The 21777-nt window shown below is 27.0% G+C and overlaps 3 protein-coding genes across 3 annotated transcripts; 2 read left to right on the top strand and 1 right to left on the bottom strand.

Moving 5' to 3' along the window:
* Positions 1 to 207: 207 nt before the first annotated feature.
* On the top strand, positions 208 to 5714 carry LOC122851934 (blood vessel epicardial substance-like). Its single transcript, XM_044151470.1, has 6 exons — positions 208 to 742; positions 3074 to 3403; positions 3986 to 4383; positions 4482 to 4894; positions 4992 to 5269; positions 5590 to 5714. The coding sequence occupies exons 2-6, from the start codon at positions 3092 to 3094 to the stop codon at positions 5611 to 5613; spliced, it is 1425 nt and encodes a 474-aa protein (XP_044007405.1). The 5' UTR covers positions 208 to 742; positions 3074 to 3091; the 3' UTR covers positions 5614 to 5714.
* A 952-nt stretch (positions 5715 to 6666) lies between these two features.
* On the bottom strand, positions 6667 to 7877 carry LOC122851931. The gene is made up of 4 exons (XM_044151456.1): positions 7790 to 7877; positions 7437 to 7621; positions 7015 to 7222; positions 6667 to 6926 (listed from the first exon to the last, which is right to left on the bottom strand). Exons 1-4 carry the CDS (start codon positions 7799 to 7801, stop codon positions 6789 to 6791), a joined length of 543 nt encoding a protein of 180 aa, XP_044007391.1. The 5' UTR covers positions 7802 to 7877; the 3' UTR covers positions 6667 to 6788.
* A 9261-nt stretch (positions 7878 to 17138) lies between these two features.
* LOC122860652 (heat shock 70 kDa protein II-like) lies at positions 17139 to 19419 on the top strand. Its single transcript, XM_044164557.1, has one exon. It carries the CDS (start codon positions 17314 to 17316, stop codon positions 19417 to 19419), a length of 2106 nt encoding a protein of 701 aa, XP_044020492.1. The 5' UTR covers positions 17139 to 17313.
* The last annotated feature ends 2358 nt before the right edge of the window (positions 19420 to 21777 follow it).

Below are 21777 nucleotides of genomic sequence, written 5' to 3'. Positions count from 1 at the left end.
TATGGCAAGGTGGACATCAATTCATCTAATTTTACAACAATGCCATTGGCATAACAACAACAGTGTTTACATTAAATGCTGTTTTTATTCAAGACAATCAATGGCAAGATAATCATCAATTAAAAATACCTCAAGATATTTTTTTTTTTTTATATTATCTTAATTATAATTTATAAAATGAAATAATATTTTTGCATAAACAAAAATATTAAAATATATATTAAACAATAAACATTTATATAAAATAATTTATATTATTTTTTTTTTTTTCAATACAATGACTGGTGCATAATGTTTTCTTTGAGAATTTTAGTGAAGAGGACGAGAAAAAGATTATCTCGATTACTTGTGAAAGGATGGAGAAGAAGGAAAATAAGCGATAAACATGTGATTTTATATATTGTGAATAAAGTTAATTTATCATGACGGATCTTCAATATTTTTTTACTACATTATTGAATGTTAGTACAACTTGAAGTGTCACAACAACAATAACAACTATCACTAGTACTATTAGTACAATCTCTACTATGACTATCATCATTACTACTCAACTGTTACAACTAGTGAAGATTTAAAAATATTTTGAATAATTTGTACATTTATCTGGTTCAACGTTTATTATTACGTTTGCCTGGACAATTTAACAAACAAACACTGAAGCAGCTGACATGAAGGTGGAAATGTTTGTTGTTGCAGTGGATGAAAAATTAACATGGACATCCTTTAACAAATTTTTTACGTAAGTTTTAATTGTCATTAACTTTTATATATATAAAAACTTTGTTGTTTAATTGTTTTTATTTATGTCTCATAGAAGAAGAAATTATTATCAAAATTATTTTTAACATTTATTTATTAGTTTGACTTTTACTTTAAGAACCGTTTGACTTTTTAAAACTCATTTAATAAATTTATTGTTTCATAAATATGTGGAGACATGGCAATTGCATTAATGTTTTTTCTTTTTAAATTATATTGATTTATAAATATTAATGGAATGGGTTTAAATTGAAACATGACATTTATTCAATATCATTATTATTTGAATGAATATTATTTATATCTTAATACAAATAATATAATCCAATCTAAAAAATATGCTTTTTTTTTTTTTAATAAAAAATATAAGCATTGTTTATTTTTTATTTGATGAATATTTAAATATTTTCTTTTATATTATGATTGACAATGTTTTATTCGGTTTAATTTTTACATTAGATATTTTATTTTGATAAAGTTTTGAAGCTGATTAGAATATAAATTTAAAGCCAGCTACCGAAACGTACTATTATCATTCATAGAAATTCAACGCGTAGAAATACTTTGTTTTATTATCCTCAACGATTCTCATTAACTAACTTCTGCTTCTACTTAATTGGTAAAAAATACAGTTCAATAAAATGAATATATAATTTTACGATTTTTAAACTTGAAATAATGAGGCTTTCAAAAAATTAATCATGCAATACAATCAAGTATTTTTTTGTGAACGATTAGCTTATCTTTTTTTTTAATATAAAAATAAATTGTTAATTGCTTTTGTCATTAATGATAAATCATTTTTTGACAGTCGTTTTTATATTTATTCAGTTATTTTATTAAATTTATTATGTTGATATTTATCATTGAGATAAAAATTATGACCGAAACGAAAAATGACAGTCACTAATTGTTTAGGCGGTATTTTTTTTCTATTACTTGACTTGAACAAATGACTCTCGTTTATATACTATCACTATATTTTTTTTTTTTATGTTAGTGATATATAACTTTATTTTCTCATAGCTGACGGAAAGAGCTTTCAAGCTGACTCAATAGTTTTGTTGTCAATGAATTACTTACTCCAAACAACACATAAATATTACTGCATAAAAATTCACAGTTTTTTTCTCAATGAAATACCACTTTATGAATTTTTTATCTAGAAACTTTATTTTTGTATTGTTTTGAAGATTTTTTAATCAGCTAGAATACTATATATAACAGATAATTATCAAACCAAATATTTTTTGATTCAATTATAGAGTTCTAGAAATATTATGAGCTTTTTTTTTCAAATGTTTTATCATACTGATAGCTGTTATATTTTTTTTCCCAACTCATCAAAAATAACTACAAAATAAAAACAAAATAGTTAAAAAATTGATAAAGTAAACAACTTATTCTCCCAGCTTCCGGAAAATGCAGCAAGTTTTTTTCTGAATATCCTTAAACTTTGTGATAAAATATATAGGTTAAAAAAAAAAATCATCGTTTTAACTTGAGGTTCTATGAATCAACTATTGTAAAAAATTAAAGACAGAAAATATATAGTAAAAAAAAAAAAAATATATAAAACTTTATCATAAAAAGAAAAAACTTTTCAAATAGTTTTTTTTTTTTAAATTCTACATTTTTTTATATAAAAAAAAAAAAATAAAATAAAGTTCATAAAATGACTGAAATAATCGTAAAATATTTTCATAGTTCAAGGGATAACTTTGTGTATGTAGATAAAGTTTTTAGAATAGATTATATTATACGTGAGTTACAAAGAAAGTTTGTTATGATTTGTATACTGCCTAACTATATATAAATGTTATTTGTGTGTGAGGTCATACTACGTAATAGATGTAAGATAATCACAAATAATAAGAGTAAAAAAATAAAAAAAAAAATCAAGTATTATAGTACAGGACTAGAGGGTATACATTTTGTACAGTATATGTATATGGAATGAGGAAAAGTGAAAGACGCAGGGGACAAAAGAGGGTCGATACTCATGTTCGTACAGCGCTCGCGCCATCCCCAATATTCATTGCTGACAAGGGTCAAAAAGGTTCCCATACTATACTTCAGAACTAATGATTTGGGCTGAAAAATTGTTGACTTTACATACACCTAAGAAGAAAATGAATAATCAAACAAAAAAAAAAAATAATAATATTACCTTTCTCAACATGTTTCTTCTTGTTATTTTCAATTTTCTAAAAATGACTTGAATATACTGATAAATGTCTTGTAGACATAATAAAAATGATACATGTTTATAATGAATTATTATTTATTTCTATTAATTTTTTTGTTAAAGATTTAGAAGGATAAAATCATGGCTCGACTTTTTACTCGTTTGAGACTAAAAATGGCAAACACAAGTAATTTATTATCTACAGTTATAACAACAACAACACCAATTGTCAATTCAACAATATCAATGACTTATAATTTTACATTTTCAAGTATTGATAAAAGTCTTGGATACAGTAACTATTCATTTGGAGATTTAAATTTTACTGAATTTTCAATTGATGCTTTGAATACAACTGAAGTTAATAATGTTACTGAAAAAATTAATTCAACAATCGAAATTCCTAGTAGTTATTGTGATGACTGGGAATCAGCACAACATAAACTCTTTCAGGTAAAAAAAATAAAATGATCATCATCTAGTTGTATGTTTTTTTAAAATTAATATATACTTTAATTATTTTTATTGTAGAACAAGGTCTGTAGGTCAATTTTCATTTGAATATAGAGCATTTTGAATTTTTCTAAAGATAAAAGAAATTCTATATAGAAGATATAGAGCCTTCTGCTTTTCCGGTTTTGTAAAATACTCTATTCACATGCAACGTCCAAATGTAGGCTAAATCCACGCCTTTGACTCGTAAATAACAATAACTCAGGGCGCTCCTTTCCAAATTACAATATATGGTTGCCAAAAAAATCAATGCAAAATATATCTTGATCTGCATTAATTTTGCTTTTTTTTTTTTTATTCAAAATAACATGCATGTGTTCATATGTCCGTATGGAAATAATGAATTAATTTGATTATCAATGCACTATAAATTTACTCGGACAAAAAAACATATTTTTACATATAGAATAAAATGAATTATTCATCAATGTAGTTATGTATTTCAATTTTTTATCATTTGAAGCAAAAATTGTGTATAATTTATTATTTTATAATAACAAAACTATTTTATTTTATTAACAGACTGCCAATATTTTTTTTGCTGCTGCATTTCTTGTACCGAGGTCATTTAAGGCATCAGTATTGGCTCTACGAACACTGTTAACAGCAGGATTTATGCTATCAGCATTATGGGCTGGAATGACAATTTGTGCACTTGATGCAATGCTATGGTGTCTTGGACTTGGTTTACTCAATGGAATTCATTCACTTATTCTTGCATGTCGTTTTTTACCACCAGCATTGAGTCCTGAACTAGCTGAACTTTATCTTAAACTTTTTAAACCATATCGAATTAGTAAAAAACATTTTCAAGAACTTGCTAAAGAAGCAAGAATATTAAATCTTGATTCTGGTCAAACTTATGCTACTGAAGGTGTATCACCAGCAGATGAAAGATTATCGATATTACTACGTGGCAAGTGAGTCTAACAATATATCTCCTAAATTCCAATATATATATCGAAACAAAAAATTCTTTTATTTAAATTAAATTAACAATTTTTATTTTTATTTTCAGAATGAAAGTAACATGTGATGGTACTCATCTTCATTATATCCGTTCATATCAATTTGTTGATTCACCTGAATGGGAAGCAACCCATGAAAATATCGATGAAGTCTTCCAAGTAACAATTAGAGCTGATGAATCTTGTACATATATATGCTGGACAAGATTACAACTGCTTCGTGTATTGAGACACAGACCTCTTTTAAAAGTTGTGCTAAATACTCTTATTGGTAAAGACATAACAACAAAATTATATGCACTAAATGAACAGTTAGCTGGTGTTGCTGCTGCTCATGAACATGCTATATCTACACCTTACAGAGGTGTTGCACGTAGTATGAGTTGTGATGCTGTATATACTGAAATTGCTGGACGAGTTAGATCAGATGGCTGGAAAGCACAACGACGACACAGTAATCCACGTATGCTAAATATATTATTATTATCAATTTGTATAGAATTGTAATATACTATCATTAAAAAGTTTTATATTATAATCATTGATTTATTTGTCAATAGGCCACAATTCACCACATCATGTATCTCATCAATATTGGACACCTGTAGTTGCAACTCAATTTCCTGTAACTTCTCCATTTATTGGAACTCAAAGTTCTGGCTATACACTTTTAACTCAAGGTGTTAATTTTTCACCACCACCACGTACACCACCGGTAACTCATCCTTCACCCTTTATGAGACAACGAAGTGTTGGTGGTACTGGTGGAAGTTATACACTTTTACCACAAACAACTCCAAAACTGGAACGTAAACGCTCAAAAAAAACAGCCCGTGAGGTACTTGTAACTTTTTGTTATTTAATTTAAACAAGTAAACTTATTACTAGGATACTTGAACTTTACTAAAAAGTTTACTTAGTGAATAATAATAAAAAATAATAATAAAACAGCTCAAACTTTTATGATCTTATGATTAAATTTTTTAAAAATTACAAACAATAATAATTCTTTACTCAATTGTATTCTTTTTTTTTTTTTTTTAAATTTTACTGTAGTTTTAATTTTACATTAAATTAATTATGTAATTAAATTGATTTCATAAATATTAATTAGAATTTAATTAAAAAATTTAATGACATGAATAATTTATTTTTCAGGTGACATTTGAAACGCCTGTATGACGTTCGCCCGACGGGGAAGGCCCGACAAGTGTACCGTTGTTATCATTATCACCACAACACACTGTCTAACCCCCCCGTCTCATAATCATCAAATTGAATCATAAATAATCAAGAGTTATGTGATTCATTTTTAAAATTAATGCTCAAATGCCGAAATAATGTTATTTATATTGTAAACTAAATTAAGAAAATACATACGGCCTTTATCTATGAAAATAAGAATAGTTAAAAGTAAATAATTATAATAATAATAATAATAAATAAATAAATAAACAATCTATGATGATATGTGTTCTTCGAGTTAAAATAAAAAAAATATTGTGCAATCGTTAGCAAACATTTTTTATACTTAATTGAAGCCTGATTATTTATGTCGTGCAAAAGCCTGAAACATCAGGTTTTTTTTTTGCATATTTTAGCGTACATAAACGCATATTTATATGTCTAAGTGTATAAATATATATAGCATTGTGTTTATAATGTTTAAAAATTCATAAGTAAATGAAATAAAAAATCAATTTAATAATAAAAATTTACTATAAATTTTTTTGATAATTTATTAATTCAGTAAAAAAAAAAAATTGTCAATCATGACTGATTTGTTAATTGATGAAATTTAGTATATGTAAAATTATTATTATTTTTTGTTACTTTAATGATGAATGATGAATAAAATAAAAATATCTCCAAAGAGTTTCTATAATATTTAAGTATAGTAAAAAAATACAGTTGTATAATTATATATATTGTTGTTTAAAAATAATTAAACATTTTTTATTATTAAAAAAAGATTAAAATTATTTTAATGAACTTAGTGATTGTAAAAAAATTAATTGTCATTGTCCGATGAAGTAGAACAAATAGCATATTTTCTGGTGAAACACTTGATGTTATTTAAACTGAGTACAAAAAATATTATTAAACTATTTATTTTCATTGTGAGAATGTTAAATGTTTTAACAATTATAGAAAGTCTTTACGGGTTTTTATTTTGTATAAGAAATATGTTTATTTTAATTTGCATTAATTTTATAAATTGTGTGTTATGATTTGTTATGTTACAGACTTATTTGGGATAAAATTATAAAAAAATAAGATGAAAATTCTTTTTATAACAATTTTTAATTGTTTATCATCAACTCAATCATGATAAGTATTCAGTCATCATTCATTCATCATTTCGTTAGTAACCTGATCTTATTCCAGGCTCTGGGATTTGGATATCCAGCCTCCCTGCTCACGGGCTCCAGTACTTTTATGTTGTCATTTCGTGATATTCTAATTCGTAATTTTGGCTTCTCATGGTTTTCAATCTACAATGAATACAATAAAATTATGAAAACAAGTTAAGTATAAAATAATAGTAATTATATTATTATAAAGAAAAATAATAACACTAACGCTGTTTGAATTTGATCTAATACTACAATCATTGTAATTTCGTTTTTTATAGGGCGATCCACATCCATGTTTCCTTCTTCCTCTTCCGTAATGAAGATGAGGATGATCATTCTCCTGGTCACTGTAATTATTACTGTACTTTGGTAATTCAATTTCTATTGTGTAAGGCTCATCATCAGTATATTTTGGCGCATAACGCTGTTGATTCCTGTAAAAAAAAAAAAGGATACAAAGTTTACAAACAATTGAGATGACTGGCAATCGTTTCGCGCGATTAAATACGATGATGATCAAAAAATAGTGAAACCGTAAGCTTAACTGCTGTAGTAGAGGTAAAAAAAATTTTTAAATAGCAAAGAAAAACTGCAACAAAAGTAGAGCGTGTCCACAAGTTTTTATTTTTGTTATATTTTTTTACATACCAACGTGGATGTCGATGAGACTGTGGACGCCACTTTTTATAACGTCGTTTTGGTGGTCTATGTGAAATTGAAGGTAACCGACGAAGTCTATGTCGATGTGGTTTCCATGGTTTTACATATCTGTAAGCTTCACTAACTTCAACAAATTCCAGTAGTAAAATCGTCAATGTAAACAATCCAATAATCTATTTAAAAAAAAAAAACAAACAAATTGAATTATCAAACAGTCAATGAATATAGAATTCAAAAAAAAAATCAAGTTAAAAATCAACAACGAGTATATTATATATAATTAAAACTCATCACAAAATATATTTTATTGATTATCTTCACTTGCGAAAATCCAAAGTTACTTGTATATTCATCTTGAAAGAGAGAACTTCAGTCGTCTTTGATGCAAAATTTCCAGGAGATATGGTTTATTGAATACACTCTCAGATATACAAAATTAATTGTTTAAAAATACTGAACGAAACCACTTGGTTAAAGGATAAAATATATCTGTAAGTATATTTACTTCTCATTACTACGAGGCAGTATAAAATCATTCATTTAACTATATACTTTTCCCTTCCATAAATCGTACAAAACTCTCTTTTGTTTTAAAAAGTGAAACATTGTTTCCTTTCAAAAAGATAAAAAAATATTTATATACTTTAGTAAACTATAGTTTTTTTTTAAATATATGACTCTTCTTCTAGTACCTATATTTATTATTTACATTTATATATTTTTTCTTATAAAAAAATGATTTTTAATGACGATAATTATTATTGATATTGATTAATATTTACGACAATACAATTATATATTTAAAATAATATCTGGTAATTTAGCTTTGTTAAAAATTGACTTGAATTTTTTAATTTAATAGTTTTACTCAATTGTATTTAATTGGAGAATTAAGCTGTAAAGATTAAACAATATCAACATTATTTATCAAGATACAGTGCTTGACTTAGTTATAATTAACGATAAAAACTTGAAGAATTATACTGTATTGATACCAGTAATTTTTTTTTTTTTGTTATGCAGGTTAAATTTATGCTTGACCTACTAGTATAAGCATTTAATGTGCACATGTTTACTCATCTTGCTGACCAAAAGAAATTATAGCAATTAGAAAGGTAAATGATATGCATAATTTAAAAGTATTTTTCTATTATTATTAAAATATAAAATTCATCCGTAAACAAAGTACTTTTGAAGACCTGTAAATAATTGTTTTTATATTTTTCGTATGAGGCTTTGTTTTTTTTTTATTTATTTTTATTTATCTTTGAAGTATTTCTCAATATTACATAGTTTTTGGAACACATTTTAGTAAAATATTTTGATGAATGATCACATTTATTACATTTATTAAAATGAAGAATAAAAAAGTTATTAAAATTTATTTCGAATACCATTAATATTTAACATTTAAAAATATAATCATTTTTTAAAATAATAAATTGACATGGAAAAATAATAGATCAACATTTCAGTCTTAATGGATATATATATTTTTTTTCTTCATCCATAAAAATCACTTGTTATTTATTGGTCCAATAAATGATTTAAAAAATTTATATATTCATTAATTATGTTAATTAATCAAAGTCATAATAATGTCAACGAATAAAAATACTTAAAAATCTTGATAATACTTTTTTTCTTAGAAAAAAAAAATAGATAACTCTGCATTGCAGAAATATAAAATTTATAAAAAAAATGTTAATAAAATTAATGCTTAATCTTGATAATTTCTTTTTGATGAACTTTAAATAAATCTCATGTCTAATTGGAAGGACTGAGTTTTTTAAAATGTGATTTATTTAATCCAAGTAATAAAATTAGCTTATCCATATGATCTTTACCAGGAGTATTGATGTGACTCATGATTAAATCCCTGGTTATTTCCTGTTCTCTACCAACCTTTTCCAACCAATTTCTAATTAATGGTTTTGGTATGTCATCAATAAATCTCCCAATTGTATCACTTTCAATGACATTAAATACGTCATCTTGAACACCACTGTATAATTTTAAATCTTTTTCAAGAGCTTCTTGATGAAATTCATCATGAAATTCTTTGTCTAATAGAACAAATTCTTCAACCAGTTTTTTTTGCAATGGACTTTTGCCATTTAAATTTTTCAAATCAATTTGTAAATTGTTGAATTTATTATTAATCATATTCATCTCATCACTATTCTTTTTTTCTTCAATTGATAAATTTTCAAGTCCAAGATACAGTTTTTCAAAATAATACCAAAAACTTTCTCTCAATTTTTTTAACAGTGTTTCTTTATTAAATCCCAAACTATTGATCATCTTGTTGTCATTATTAATTATTGCTTCGAGGAGCATGTCAGTTTGATCAACTGATAATGATTTCAAAGTAACAAAACAATGCCAAAATTCTGTCTCTTTTTTTAAACAATCATAACTATTAATTGGCAAAAAAGCAACAGATTTTTCTAAATACTCCATTGGACAAGAAACAGCAGTCATAAATTTATTAGGATTATCTTGCTCATCAGTTTTCATTTTAATTTTTACTCTTACTGATTGTTGATCAGCATCAATGAGTACTGTATGAATATCAAACCAAGCATCATCAATTTTTGACAAAATTAAATTACTTATTACCACAGGAATTCCCAAAGTTGTTATTAATGTTTCTGGACATAAACGATTATTTAATACACGAGCAATAACTTTATCCTCTTTAGCAGTATCATAACTTCTAGGAATATTTAATATTGCATCGTGATCAATAGCCCACTGTTTAAACATTGGCCATACTGCACGAAGTTCTTTACTTGTATTGACAATAATTTTTGTAACACAAGTATCATAATTTCCATAACTATCTCCATGTATTCTAACAAGACAATCATTCATTCTTCCTGACCAAATAAATGGACCTCTATTTTTTCCATTTATATTTTTTTGTCTAAGTGCAAATGTACCAAAACATCCAACTGATAAATCAATACATTTAATAATCCAATTGGTCAATGTTTTTTTAGATATTAATCCATGACAATTAGTCAAGGAATTATTATCTACAACATTAGCTCGATTTGTTGAAAGATTAACTGCCAATTTTTGAATCAAGTACAAAGTTGGTCTAGCACTACGATAAATTTGAAGCTTCAAACTTGGAGCTTGCAAAGGATCCGAATATTTAAGTAATTTAAATATTATAGTGTTAATGATATCTTTCTTCATTTCACTTTGAACTGTCATGTATATTCCTTGTGATAATATATGTAAATTATCACCCACTTCTTCAATTTTTTCTTTAATAACTGGCTTCCAATTTGGCCACATATTTTGTGACAAAAATAATTTTAAAGCTGAAGTTTTATGTGTACCAGTAACAGGTGCAGCACTTAAATGAATAACATGATCATTTAATGCAGTACTTGCAAAATAATTTTGCATCATAATATGATTTAAAAATGGTGATTCAATTAGTGTTTCTTGTGGTGTATCTTTTAGCCATTTTATATTTTTTTTATAATCATCAAACATTAATTGTGATACTTTTGCAGATGCTGGAATATCAACGTTAAACCATTTCCATGCAACTAATTTTTCCAATGAATAATCATGAGGAATTGGTGATTTAAATACTGTTAAATTAAATCTTTTTTTTTTTAAATTTTGATATTCAAGTGATCCTTTTATATCAATTTTATTTGCCAAGTATACAAGTGAACTGTATTCATCTCTCAATGGAAAAAGTATATTTTTTTCTTCTTCACTTAATATTTTATTATTACCATATGATTCATTAGTTTTTTTTACTCTTTGATTATTATTATTTTTTAAGGAAGGTTCTAATACATATTTACCAAGAACCGCTATACCAGATGTAATTATTTTTGGAACGTAACTACTCTGATACAAATCAGAAATACCAGAACCATGCATTTTAACAGCTAATCTTAGGTCAAATTCATCAGCATTTTGTGCTCTTTGATATAAAATTGATGGACAATTCTCAACCTTATCCATCCATTGAGGATCCAAGCGTAAGTTATTAACAATATTATTCCACTTTTTATTATTATTGTTGTTCTTGTTACTTACGGTTGATGAAGTTATTACAATTCCTGCATTTAAAATACCCATTATGTCATACAAATCAACAAGTTGTTCTTTGTTTTGTAGTCTTTTTTCAGCAGTTGTGTTTAGTATATTTTTAAGTTTTGTAGCAAGATAATAACTTTTTTCTGAAAGAAGCCAAAGACCAAAACGACATGATGTCAAGCCACAAAATTTAGGATTATCAATATAATAAAAACCCAATGTAGGATCTAATAATTGAATCATTTTTTCAGCATATCTAGACCACAAAGGACTAGTACTACAACCTAATAATCTATAATGTAACATTGCTTGTGATACTTGACAAAACCATGCTGTTATTCCACTTCCACCACCTTCTAATATTTTACTTATTAATGGATAATTTTGTTCTTGTCTTGCATATAATGAATCACATTGAACAATTTCATTAACAGCACATACCCATTTTCTTGTTGGTCTAACTGAACAACCACGTATAAAAAATTCAGAATTAAATTCATAAATATTAATTGTACCAACTGTACATTTTTCTGATGGATAAATACCAATCATAATACCAAGTTCATGTTTAATATAAAATATTGTTGTTATAGCAAGCATTTTAGTAATAGCATCACTTTCATTGTCAGTTGGTAAACTAATAATCATACCACTGTCATCTGATGATTGCATTACAGTTATAACACTGTCAGTATTGGAAAATGTTTTTTCTAATATTGACTTTGCTTCGTCTTTCATAAATTCTTGAATTAATGTATGAAATAATGAACTTGTTAAATGTAATATACCCTGCATCATTCCAGTTTTAGTTTGTATATAATTACTACCAGAACTCATCCATTTTTCTTCACTATTACCTTTATAACATTGAGAAATTTTAGTCATATATTTAGAGGGTGGTAACTTACCAAAACTGGATGATCCATTATAAGTTAAACTTTGTATTAAATCCAATGGTAGAAGAATTTTTTTTCTTGTCCATAAATCTAATGCACTTATGATAAATGGATGAAATAATGGATCAGTTAATTGACAAAGCATTATTGCAAATTTTGTAACAAAATGTCCTTGATTCCATTTAGTTGCATCATCACTTGTGCAAACTGTTATATTAGATCCAAGGCCTTTTTTCATTTTTTTTTCTTGCTCACAATGATCAGCTGGTGTTGTAAGTTTTAGATTTGAATGAGTTATCATTTCAGATTTAAATTGATTACACAGTGTTCTTGATATTTGTTCTAATACCAATTGAATTATACGTGATGATATACTTAAAACATATATTTCTCGTAAACCACCATGTTGATTTTTTTTAAATAAATCAATATGTAAACCACCAGATTCTTTTGTTTTTTTTAATGCTATTGGTAATAAATGGATTGCTTTCCATCCTTTTTTTCCAGATTCAAGCCATAAATTTTTAACAGCCTCAGCAACTCTTGGACGTTTACCAGGACCATTATATGTTTCAGTAAAACTTGCACTAGCTTTTAATGTTGATATTGATTCTAAATCTTGTTCATTTAAATCATTAAATATTTCATCTCGTAAAATTTTTTTCCAAGATGGTCCAAGTTTATATTCAAGTTTATTGCCCAAGTTTTCTGACATAACTCTAACAACTTCAGGTGAAAATTCATGAGTTCGATATTTCGAATTCCATCTTGATTTATTTCCTAAATAAGTATTTTGTAAAGGCAATTTATCTTCGTATTCTAATATTTTTGATACAAGTTTTAAAGAAGTATAACTATACAGAGGTCTTTCATTTTTATTTTTACCATAGTTATAATACATTGAATTAATCAATTGATCAGGTGTTTCAAAAGGAATATGAAGCAATGGATCAAATAATCCTATCCATTTTAATTTGCCGTTTTTTTTGTCAACAGTTGAACATTTAAATCCAAATGATTTAATTATTTTTTTTGATGTTTGAACTAACTTTTTGGCAACCCAAATTTCAATTCTACTACGATACACAAGTGGAAATTTATTTAACATTTTACCAGGATCTGGTACAAGAGGTAAAGACTTGAATCCTTCCATTATCATAAATCTTGCATGAGACATTAATTCATCCAATGCAAATCTGTCATTAATCATAACAAGAATACTTAATAAAAAGCTTTGTCTAGCATAATTAACTTTTTGATTTAATTCTTCATTTAAAAATAAATCTTCATCATTCATAAATATTGTCTCAAAATTTTCACATTCAAATACTGAATTACATAATAATTGAGATTCAAATTTCATCCAATTAACAAGTTTTGATGGATTTGCTGATATAACATCAATCCAAGATATTAAACCATTTGTGGTAAAATTTTTTGTAACCCAACATGAATCATCATCTCTACCTCTTGAAAATAATTCATCACAATTATTCCAAAATAATGTAAAATATGTTGTTTCTTCTTCTTTAACTGGTTTAAATAATATATATAAATTATAATTTTGTAATTTTTTTAAAATCCATTCACCATTATAATTAATACTATGTTTTTCAGTCATTGATATTTCAATTCCAATGTCTGATACCAGCTTGGCCCATCTTCCAATTCTAGATGATAAAAAACGTTCTAATTTGTTTTTTAGAAATTTAGAATCATTTGGATTATTTGATGATTTTTCAATGGCTTTAATTGCCAATCCAACTGATGAATATTTTTCACTCTCTAAATAAGTATCAGATGTACGTTTAAAATGATCACTTGATTTAAGCCAATCATCAATGTCTTTTGTGTTTGTATCTTTCAAGGAAAATGATAGCTGTTTTTCTTCATTGTAATTATGAACTTTTTTACTAAGATTACTACTCTTATCAACTCCAAGCATTGCCAACTCTTCAGCAACATCATGAGATATTTGTGGTACAACACGATGATACAATGTCAAACGTATTGTGTGTTCTGTGTCTTTTTCAGTTTGCTTATTTGACTTTATTAAATCTATATTATTTATTTCTTCTTTTTCTGCACCAAAATATGAAAACACAAGTCCATTTTTAATACGTTGGATACTCTCTTTAATCAACGAGAAAGTTGCATTACTACTGCTTCCAATATCCCAATTTAATAAATCCAACTCATTAGCACTCGAGTTTGTCTTTAGCAATTTTAATACAATATATGGTAATTGCATTATTGATTTTGGATATTTTCTAAGATTACTACCTTGTGCTAAACATAAACTTCCAAATTTTGCATCAATTTCCATTAGTCGTTTTCGTTTTATAAAAGTTGGATTTAATTTTTCATCATCCATAACTTCTGCTGATAATTTAGCCTCTGCAAATTTAGCAGCATCATAGACATGACGCTGTGTCACTTTAAAGTCATTTTCATTAACTGGACTTGTACAATTTTTAATGACTTTTGGTGTGAAATATGTATCACATGGAAGATCAATATTTATTGATTTAAATATAGATTCATATTGTTGTTGATATTCATTTATTTTTAATCTTCCAAAAACATCAATTTTCAATTCATTCTCAATTTTTTGTCCAACAGAAATACTGAATAAATATCTACTGATTAAATTATCAACTAAATATTGAGGCATTTTATCAGCATTTGTTATTATTGAACCAGGTGTTGTTATTATTATAAATAAATTAATATTTTTTTCAACTGTTCTTTCACGTAATTGTGAAAAATATAAATTTTTAACATTTTTAAATATACGATTGGCACCATCTTCATCTACTTCAACTCTATTTATTTTGTATATAATTACCAAATAAAAATCTTGAGTTTCAATGATTTTGCCTGGAATCATTTCATCTTCTGGATTACCAAGACAATAAATTTCTGATAGTTGTTGGTAAGTTGAAATGTTGTATGTAAAGTCATGAATAAATTTACCAGAGTTTCTTATTTTTAATTCATAAGATTTATTGATGAATGATTGATTGGAATATTTATGATCCAGTGTTATTTGAATAGTCTCTTGTTTAATTATTTTAACTTTAAAATTTGGAATGTTAAATTTCTTTTGTAAATTATATATTTGTAGAGTATCTGGACATTTTAATTTTGGTTTTTTACCCGTGACATAACTTCTACATTGATCAATCAACCACGTAAAATTTTCTTTTTCAGGATCCATGTTTCTCGAGTTGATGGTAAATAATATTTTTAATTATTTAACATTCCTAAAATATAAATATTTTTATTATTAAAATATTAGTTAATTTTTCTTTATTAGTAAAAAATAAATTATTTTAACCAGACCTTGCAATGATATGACTCACCACACAATGAACGTCGTTATTCAGAGTTTTACAAGTGATAATTTTTTATCATTTTCTAAGAACTCAGTATCAGCAGTAATAAAACACCAATGGTAAAAAAACAAAAGCATAACTGTTATTCTTACAGCATTAGTAATAATTTTCAGCAATAAACCTTGTTTTGTTTTTTACGACAATAAAATTTTAAAATTTATTTTTTTACCCATAAAACTTGCCAATGCAGAAGCTGTTTGTCAGGACGACGAACGTAGAGAATGGTCTCTGATTTATTTCAACTGTTTATTTACTTACATTTCAACTGTTTATTTTACTAATCGGCGATATGCATGCACGATATCAGCCGTATACCCCGTATACTGAGGTCTTGATGTTTTTGTTTTTTATCTGTTTTTATCCCAGTCGGCAGTCAGAGGCAGTCAGGGGATTCCCATATAAATTTAGATTTTAGTCAATATTACTTCGATACATCGGATTGTATCGGATACTCGATATATATCACTTTCCAAATATCGAGTGACAATATCAACTCTAAGCGTCTAAAGGGCAATGTCCACGATGTCCACTATACAAGATTTTCATGCAAGACTGCCGCAATTATTATAAACAATTTTAAAGCAGTATAAGAATGAAATAGACATCGTTGTGACTATTGTTGGATTTATGTTATTATTATTATTTTTTTATTTGTAAAGATAGTTTTTTTAATGTCAGACACAATTTTTGAACAAAATAACTAGATTTTCTGGTATGGGAAATCTCTATACATCTCTATAGTCGATATAATAATCAACGTCTTGCATGCGCATTATGTAATGCGCATCTCTTTGTCTTTAGTATAATTTATAATTAATTATATTTGATTATATTTTTATTATAATTGAACTTTAATTTTCAGTTTTATTTGTAAATAATTAAATTTTTAATTTATTTTTTATGTTCTGTTTTTTTTTTTTTTTTGTTTCATAGAAAGTGGAATATATTTTCATATAATAAGTATACCTATATCAGTATAGTTCCAAGAACACCTTTTATTATCAATAAATTTTAATATATATATGTCGTTTCAAATAATAAACATATACTTTTGAGTGCTTTTGAGAAGGACTAGGCATAAAAATTATCTGAATAAAAATATCAAAACATTGAGATATTTCAAAACACTATAGAGCTTAAGACTCGAGAACATTCGGGGACAATGAGTTTAAAAATCGGAGAAACGATTGCTTTGTTCCCCTCTGGCCTTGAAGGTTTTTATGATTTTTATTTTTTATGAGATTCCCCTGCTGGCTGCTGTCTGGCGTCTGCTGCTGTCCACTGTGCTGTGCAGTGCTGTGCAGTGCTGTGTGTCACAGAAACGTTATTCAATCTTTATTCTGCTTTATTCTCTATATAGTCAACACCACGCGCTTTGTGTTATACTGTGAACTGTGCTGTTTAAAACGACAATAAAACAATAAACAATAAAACAATAAACAACAATAAAAATTATTTAAAAAAAAACAATATAAAATTAAAAATTAAACTATAATAATGTCTGGTCATGCAATTGGAATTGATTTGGGCACAACATATTCATGTGTTGCTGTCTGGCAAGGTGGCAAAGTTCATATTATTCCCAACGCACAAGGAATGAAAACAACACCATCGTATGTTGCCTTCAAGGGAAATGAACGTCTTATTGGTGAAGCTGCAAAAAATCAAGCAGCATTAAATTCATCCAACACTGTGTTTGATGCCAAGCGACTTATTGGACGTAAATTTGATGAAGAACAAGTTCAGTTGGATATTAAACAGTGGCCATTCAAAGTTGTGAGTGATGGTGTGGAAAATAATCCAAAAATTCAAGTTGAATTTTGTGGTGAAGTTAAAGAATTTAATCCAGAAGAAATAAGCTCAATGGTTCTGGAAAAAATGAAAGAAATAGCTGAAGCTTTTCTTAATGAAAAAGTCAAAGATGCTGTTATTACTGTACCGGCTTATTTCAATAATTCACAACGTAATGCAACCAAGGTCGCGGGAGAAATTGCTGGTTTGAATGTATTACGTATCATCAATGAGCCAACAGCAGCTGCTTTGGCGTATGGTCTTGATAAAAATCTTAAAGGTCAGAAAAATGTATTAATATTTGATTTAGGTGGTGGAACGATTGATGTCTCAATTTTGTCAATCACAGAAGGCTTAGATTTTGAGGTAAAATCAACAACTGGTGACATTCATCTTGGTGGTGAAGATTTTGATTCAATATTAGTCGATCATCTTTGTGAAAAATTTAAAGCAAAATCCGGCAATGATGTTAAAAAAAATATGAAGGCATTGAAAAGACTTAGGACAGCGGCGGTTCGTGCTAAGCATGACTTGTCTTTGAGTACTGAGGCTGATATTATAGTTGAAGCACTTGTTGATGGCATTGATTTTGAGACTAAAATTTCCAGAGTCGAATTTGAAGAACTTTGTGCTGAACTTTTTATTAAAGCACTTGAACCTGTTGAGCGAGCACTTGCTGGTGCTGAAACCGATAAAATAGATATTGATGATGTTGTATTAGTTGGAGGCTCGACTAGGATTCCAAAAATTCAGTCAATGCTCCAAAACTTTTTCAATGGCAAAAAATTAAATTTTTCAATAAATCCAGATGAAGCAGTTGCATATGGGGCAGCTGTACAAGCAGCAATGTTGTCTGAAGAAGGAAAAAAATCAGAAATTCTCCAAGCTGTGCGTCTTGTAGATGTCACTCCACTATCACTTGGAATAAGTGTTAGTATCGATGATCTAATGTCGATTATTATTAAAAAAAATACAAAAATTCCATGCAAAAGTACGGAAAGATTCGTGACATCGTGCGACAATCAAGAGGTGACGAAAATCTGTATTTTTGAAGGTGAAAGAAAATTTGTCAAGGACAATAATTTCCTTGGTAAATTTAGATTAATCGGCATCACACCAGCACCAGCGGGAACAGAAGCAGTTGATGTGATCTTTGAAATCGATGTCAATGGAATTCTTCATGTTACAGCAACAGGAGTAAAGAGTGATTGTGAAAATAATATCACAATCGTAAATAATGAGAAACGTTGGTCTAAAAAAAAAGTCGACGAGATGATAGCTGACGCTGAAAAATTCAGGAGCTACGATGAAAACCAGGGAAATATGTTGAAAGTTAAGCATAGTTTAGAGTCATATGTTCGCTTAACGAAACAGGCTATCTATGACAGCACTTCTAGTCTTACTGAAGATGAAAAAAAACAAATATACAACATCTGTTCTAATACTTGGATGTGGGTGAAAGAAAATCAATTTGACGAAGCTGAACCTTACCATGAAAAGTTACAAGAAATGGAAAGAGTTATTATGTCAATCATGTCAAGAAAAGAGAGAGAAACTGCATCGGCAAAAAATCAGCTCTATAAGTATATTAAATCAATGGAAAATGGTGTTAATCAACACCGTTCCAAGCTCAGCCAAAATGATCAAGATCGAATCAACGAAATGTGTGAAGACGCCCGTATGTTTTTGAAGGCCAATTCACTTAACAAAGATCATTATATTGAGTTTTTGCGAAAAATGAAGAAAGAATGTGATTCCATTATCAACAAGCCTCCATCTATCATAACTCGTATGTGGAATGCATTTTTTTGATCAATTTTTTAACAAAAGTATGTACTTGATATATTTTTCTAATGCTATTTTTTGAATAATTTCTACTTTTTTTTTGCTTCATAAAATATTCAACTTACGTTTTCGTTACAAATTTATTATTTAATTTTTTTTATTTCAATGTTGACATGGTAGTATCATTAAAATTATAACTAATTATTGTATACTTTCCAAATGGAATTTGTAATTCAATATACAAGATACAAATATGTTTGTTTTTCTATTAAATAACGAGTTAACATTAACTTTTCGTGTGTTGATTTAATTACGATAATTCCCAATAATTAATTAATAATTAATTATTATTCAATTTATTAACAGGTTTTTGTATCATAATTTAAAATTATTACGTAGCACAAATTTAGCTTGCAACTTGGAGCATTCTTTTTTTTCAATAAAAACAAAAATTAAATAAAAAAAATATATATTTAAAAATTATCACTACTTACAAAATTAAAATAGTAATAATAAAAACACGTCAAGTATTTTCATTGAGATATAAATTAGTATTGAAAAAATTGTTGCTCTTCCACTTGGTTGTATAATTAAAACGAAGACCACATGTTCCATCAAAGACATCTCATCAATCTCAACAACTAAGGTAGGTATTTTGTCAATAATAAAATAACCAATAAATATATAAGTAAATATCATTTTAATACTGACCAATAATGACAATGACTAATAAATCAAATTTATCTATAATCTATTAAATAAGTCAAACACAAGTTTGATAATCTAATCAAAGTACTTGAAATAATTTTATGACATACGATATGCTAATTTCTATATTAATAAATATTATCACTGTGAATATGTTGTAATCATCTTGTTGGTTAAAAAATGATTTTGTTTAATTATTTAACTAAAAATTTATATCAATTCAAGCAAATTAAACATTTAAGTTTTATGCTGGACCAGTTTAACAGTTGACTAGTAAAAATTTATTCTAGTAAATAAATTATCGTTGATAGATTATATGTATCATGATAATTACCAAAATATTTTCATCAAAATATCTCAGTAAATATCAATATATTATTTTGTCTTTATACATAATTATTATTTATTTTTGCGTCCAACTTTTTAGAGGAAGCTTTAAATTGAATCTAGCAGATGTTGCTCATTGTATTACGTATTCTCTTGATGTGAATCAATACAATCTGTTGGCTTTATTTCAAGCCACCAATCATTTGGATAATGATACTTTTGTAGCTCGATACCTTCACGAGGAACGTGAACAAGATATCCACAAACGACTTTATTGGTAATGGCATTATCACCAATTGAGGTGGAAAACATTGAAGACTTGGTGACAATTCACAATCAGGTGGTAAAACACGTCTTGTCCGCATCCAACTCGTCTCATTATTCTTGTCTAAAAAACATTAAACTGTGAATAATCATTTTGACTAGTTCAATATAATTTTATAATGTAATTTTTATATGTCATACCACAGAGTCTTCCTCAAAAACAATAATTTCAACAGTTGGTGAATTTTTATGATGATTATTTTCTTGAATTTTATATATTCCTGATGCATATAAATATGATGCACTAAGTCCATCCTCTTTGAATGCTTTTGATATGAGCACATCATCACGAAGTGTATCAATAAGACACATTTCAATTTTTCTTGCCCATGGTAATGCTCGGCCAATGCGTACTTGGCCCCAAAGTGATTCAAAGCAGAGAAAATGATTGATGCCAAGTTTCTCCAATACTAAATGTGTACTGGAAATAAAAACAACAATGTAAACAATGCATATAGATTTTAAATTCATGAACATGTCATGTCAGTCAATGATATATTTATTTGTTATCTATACCGATAAGCAAGGACGTGTAGTTGTCCAGTAAATTCCTCAGGAACACTACATGGATGAGCTGGTTTTTCTTCTCGGCCAAGATTATACCAGAAGACACACAGTTTTTATCTTTTTTCTCTCTATAGTTTTCCTCTTCTAATATAAACTCCAAGCTGACTGCCAAACTTCCCACTACTCTATTTTTTCCGCGCCCCTCTGTAATCCCCATACCGCTAAGCCCCCGCATTGCTCTACAATTTAAATTTTATAATTTAGTTTTTAATAATTTTTTTAACCCCTTTAGCCATTTTTTTTTTTGATTGAGATTTTTTTTTTATATTTAAAATACATTAAAAAAAAATACAATAGCTCGCCAATCAGTTTTAACGTACTTTATAATTGGCATTTTTTTTAATTTTCAAAAATTAATATCTTGGCCGGGATAGAATTAATGTGATTGAGATTTTAAAATTAACTTAATATAATAAAATTAAAAGTATTGAACAAACACCAATCAATTTTGAATTGTAT

This window comes from Aphidius gifuensis, linkage group LG1 (genome assembly GCF_014905175.1).
Source record: "Aphidius gifuensis isolate YNYX2018 linkage group LG1, ASM1490517v1, whole genome shotgun sequence".
NCBI lineage: Eukaryota > Metazoa > Arthropoda > Insecta > Hymenoptera > Braconidae > Aphidius > Aphidius gifuensis.
The sequence above is the reverse complement of the archived record's forward strand: the minus strand, read 5'-3'. Positions and strand labels throughout refer to the sequence as shown.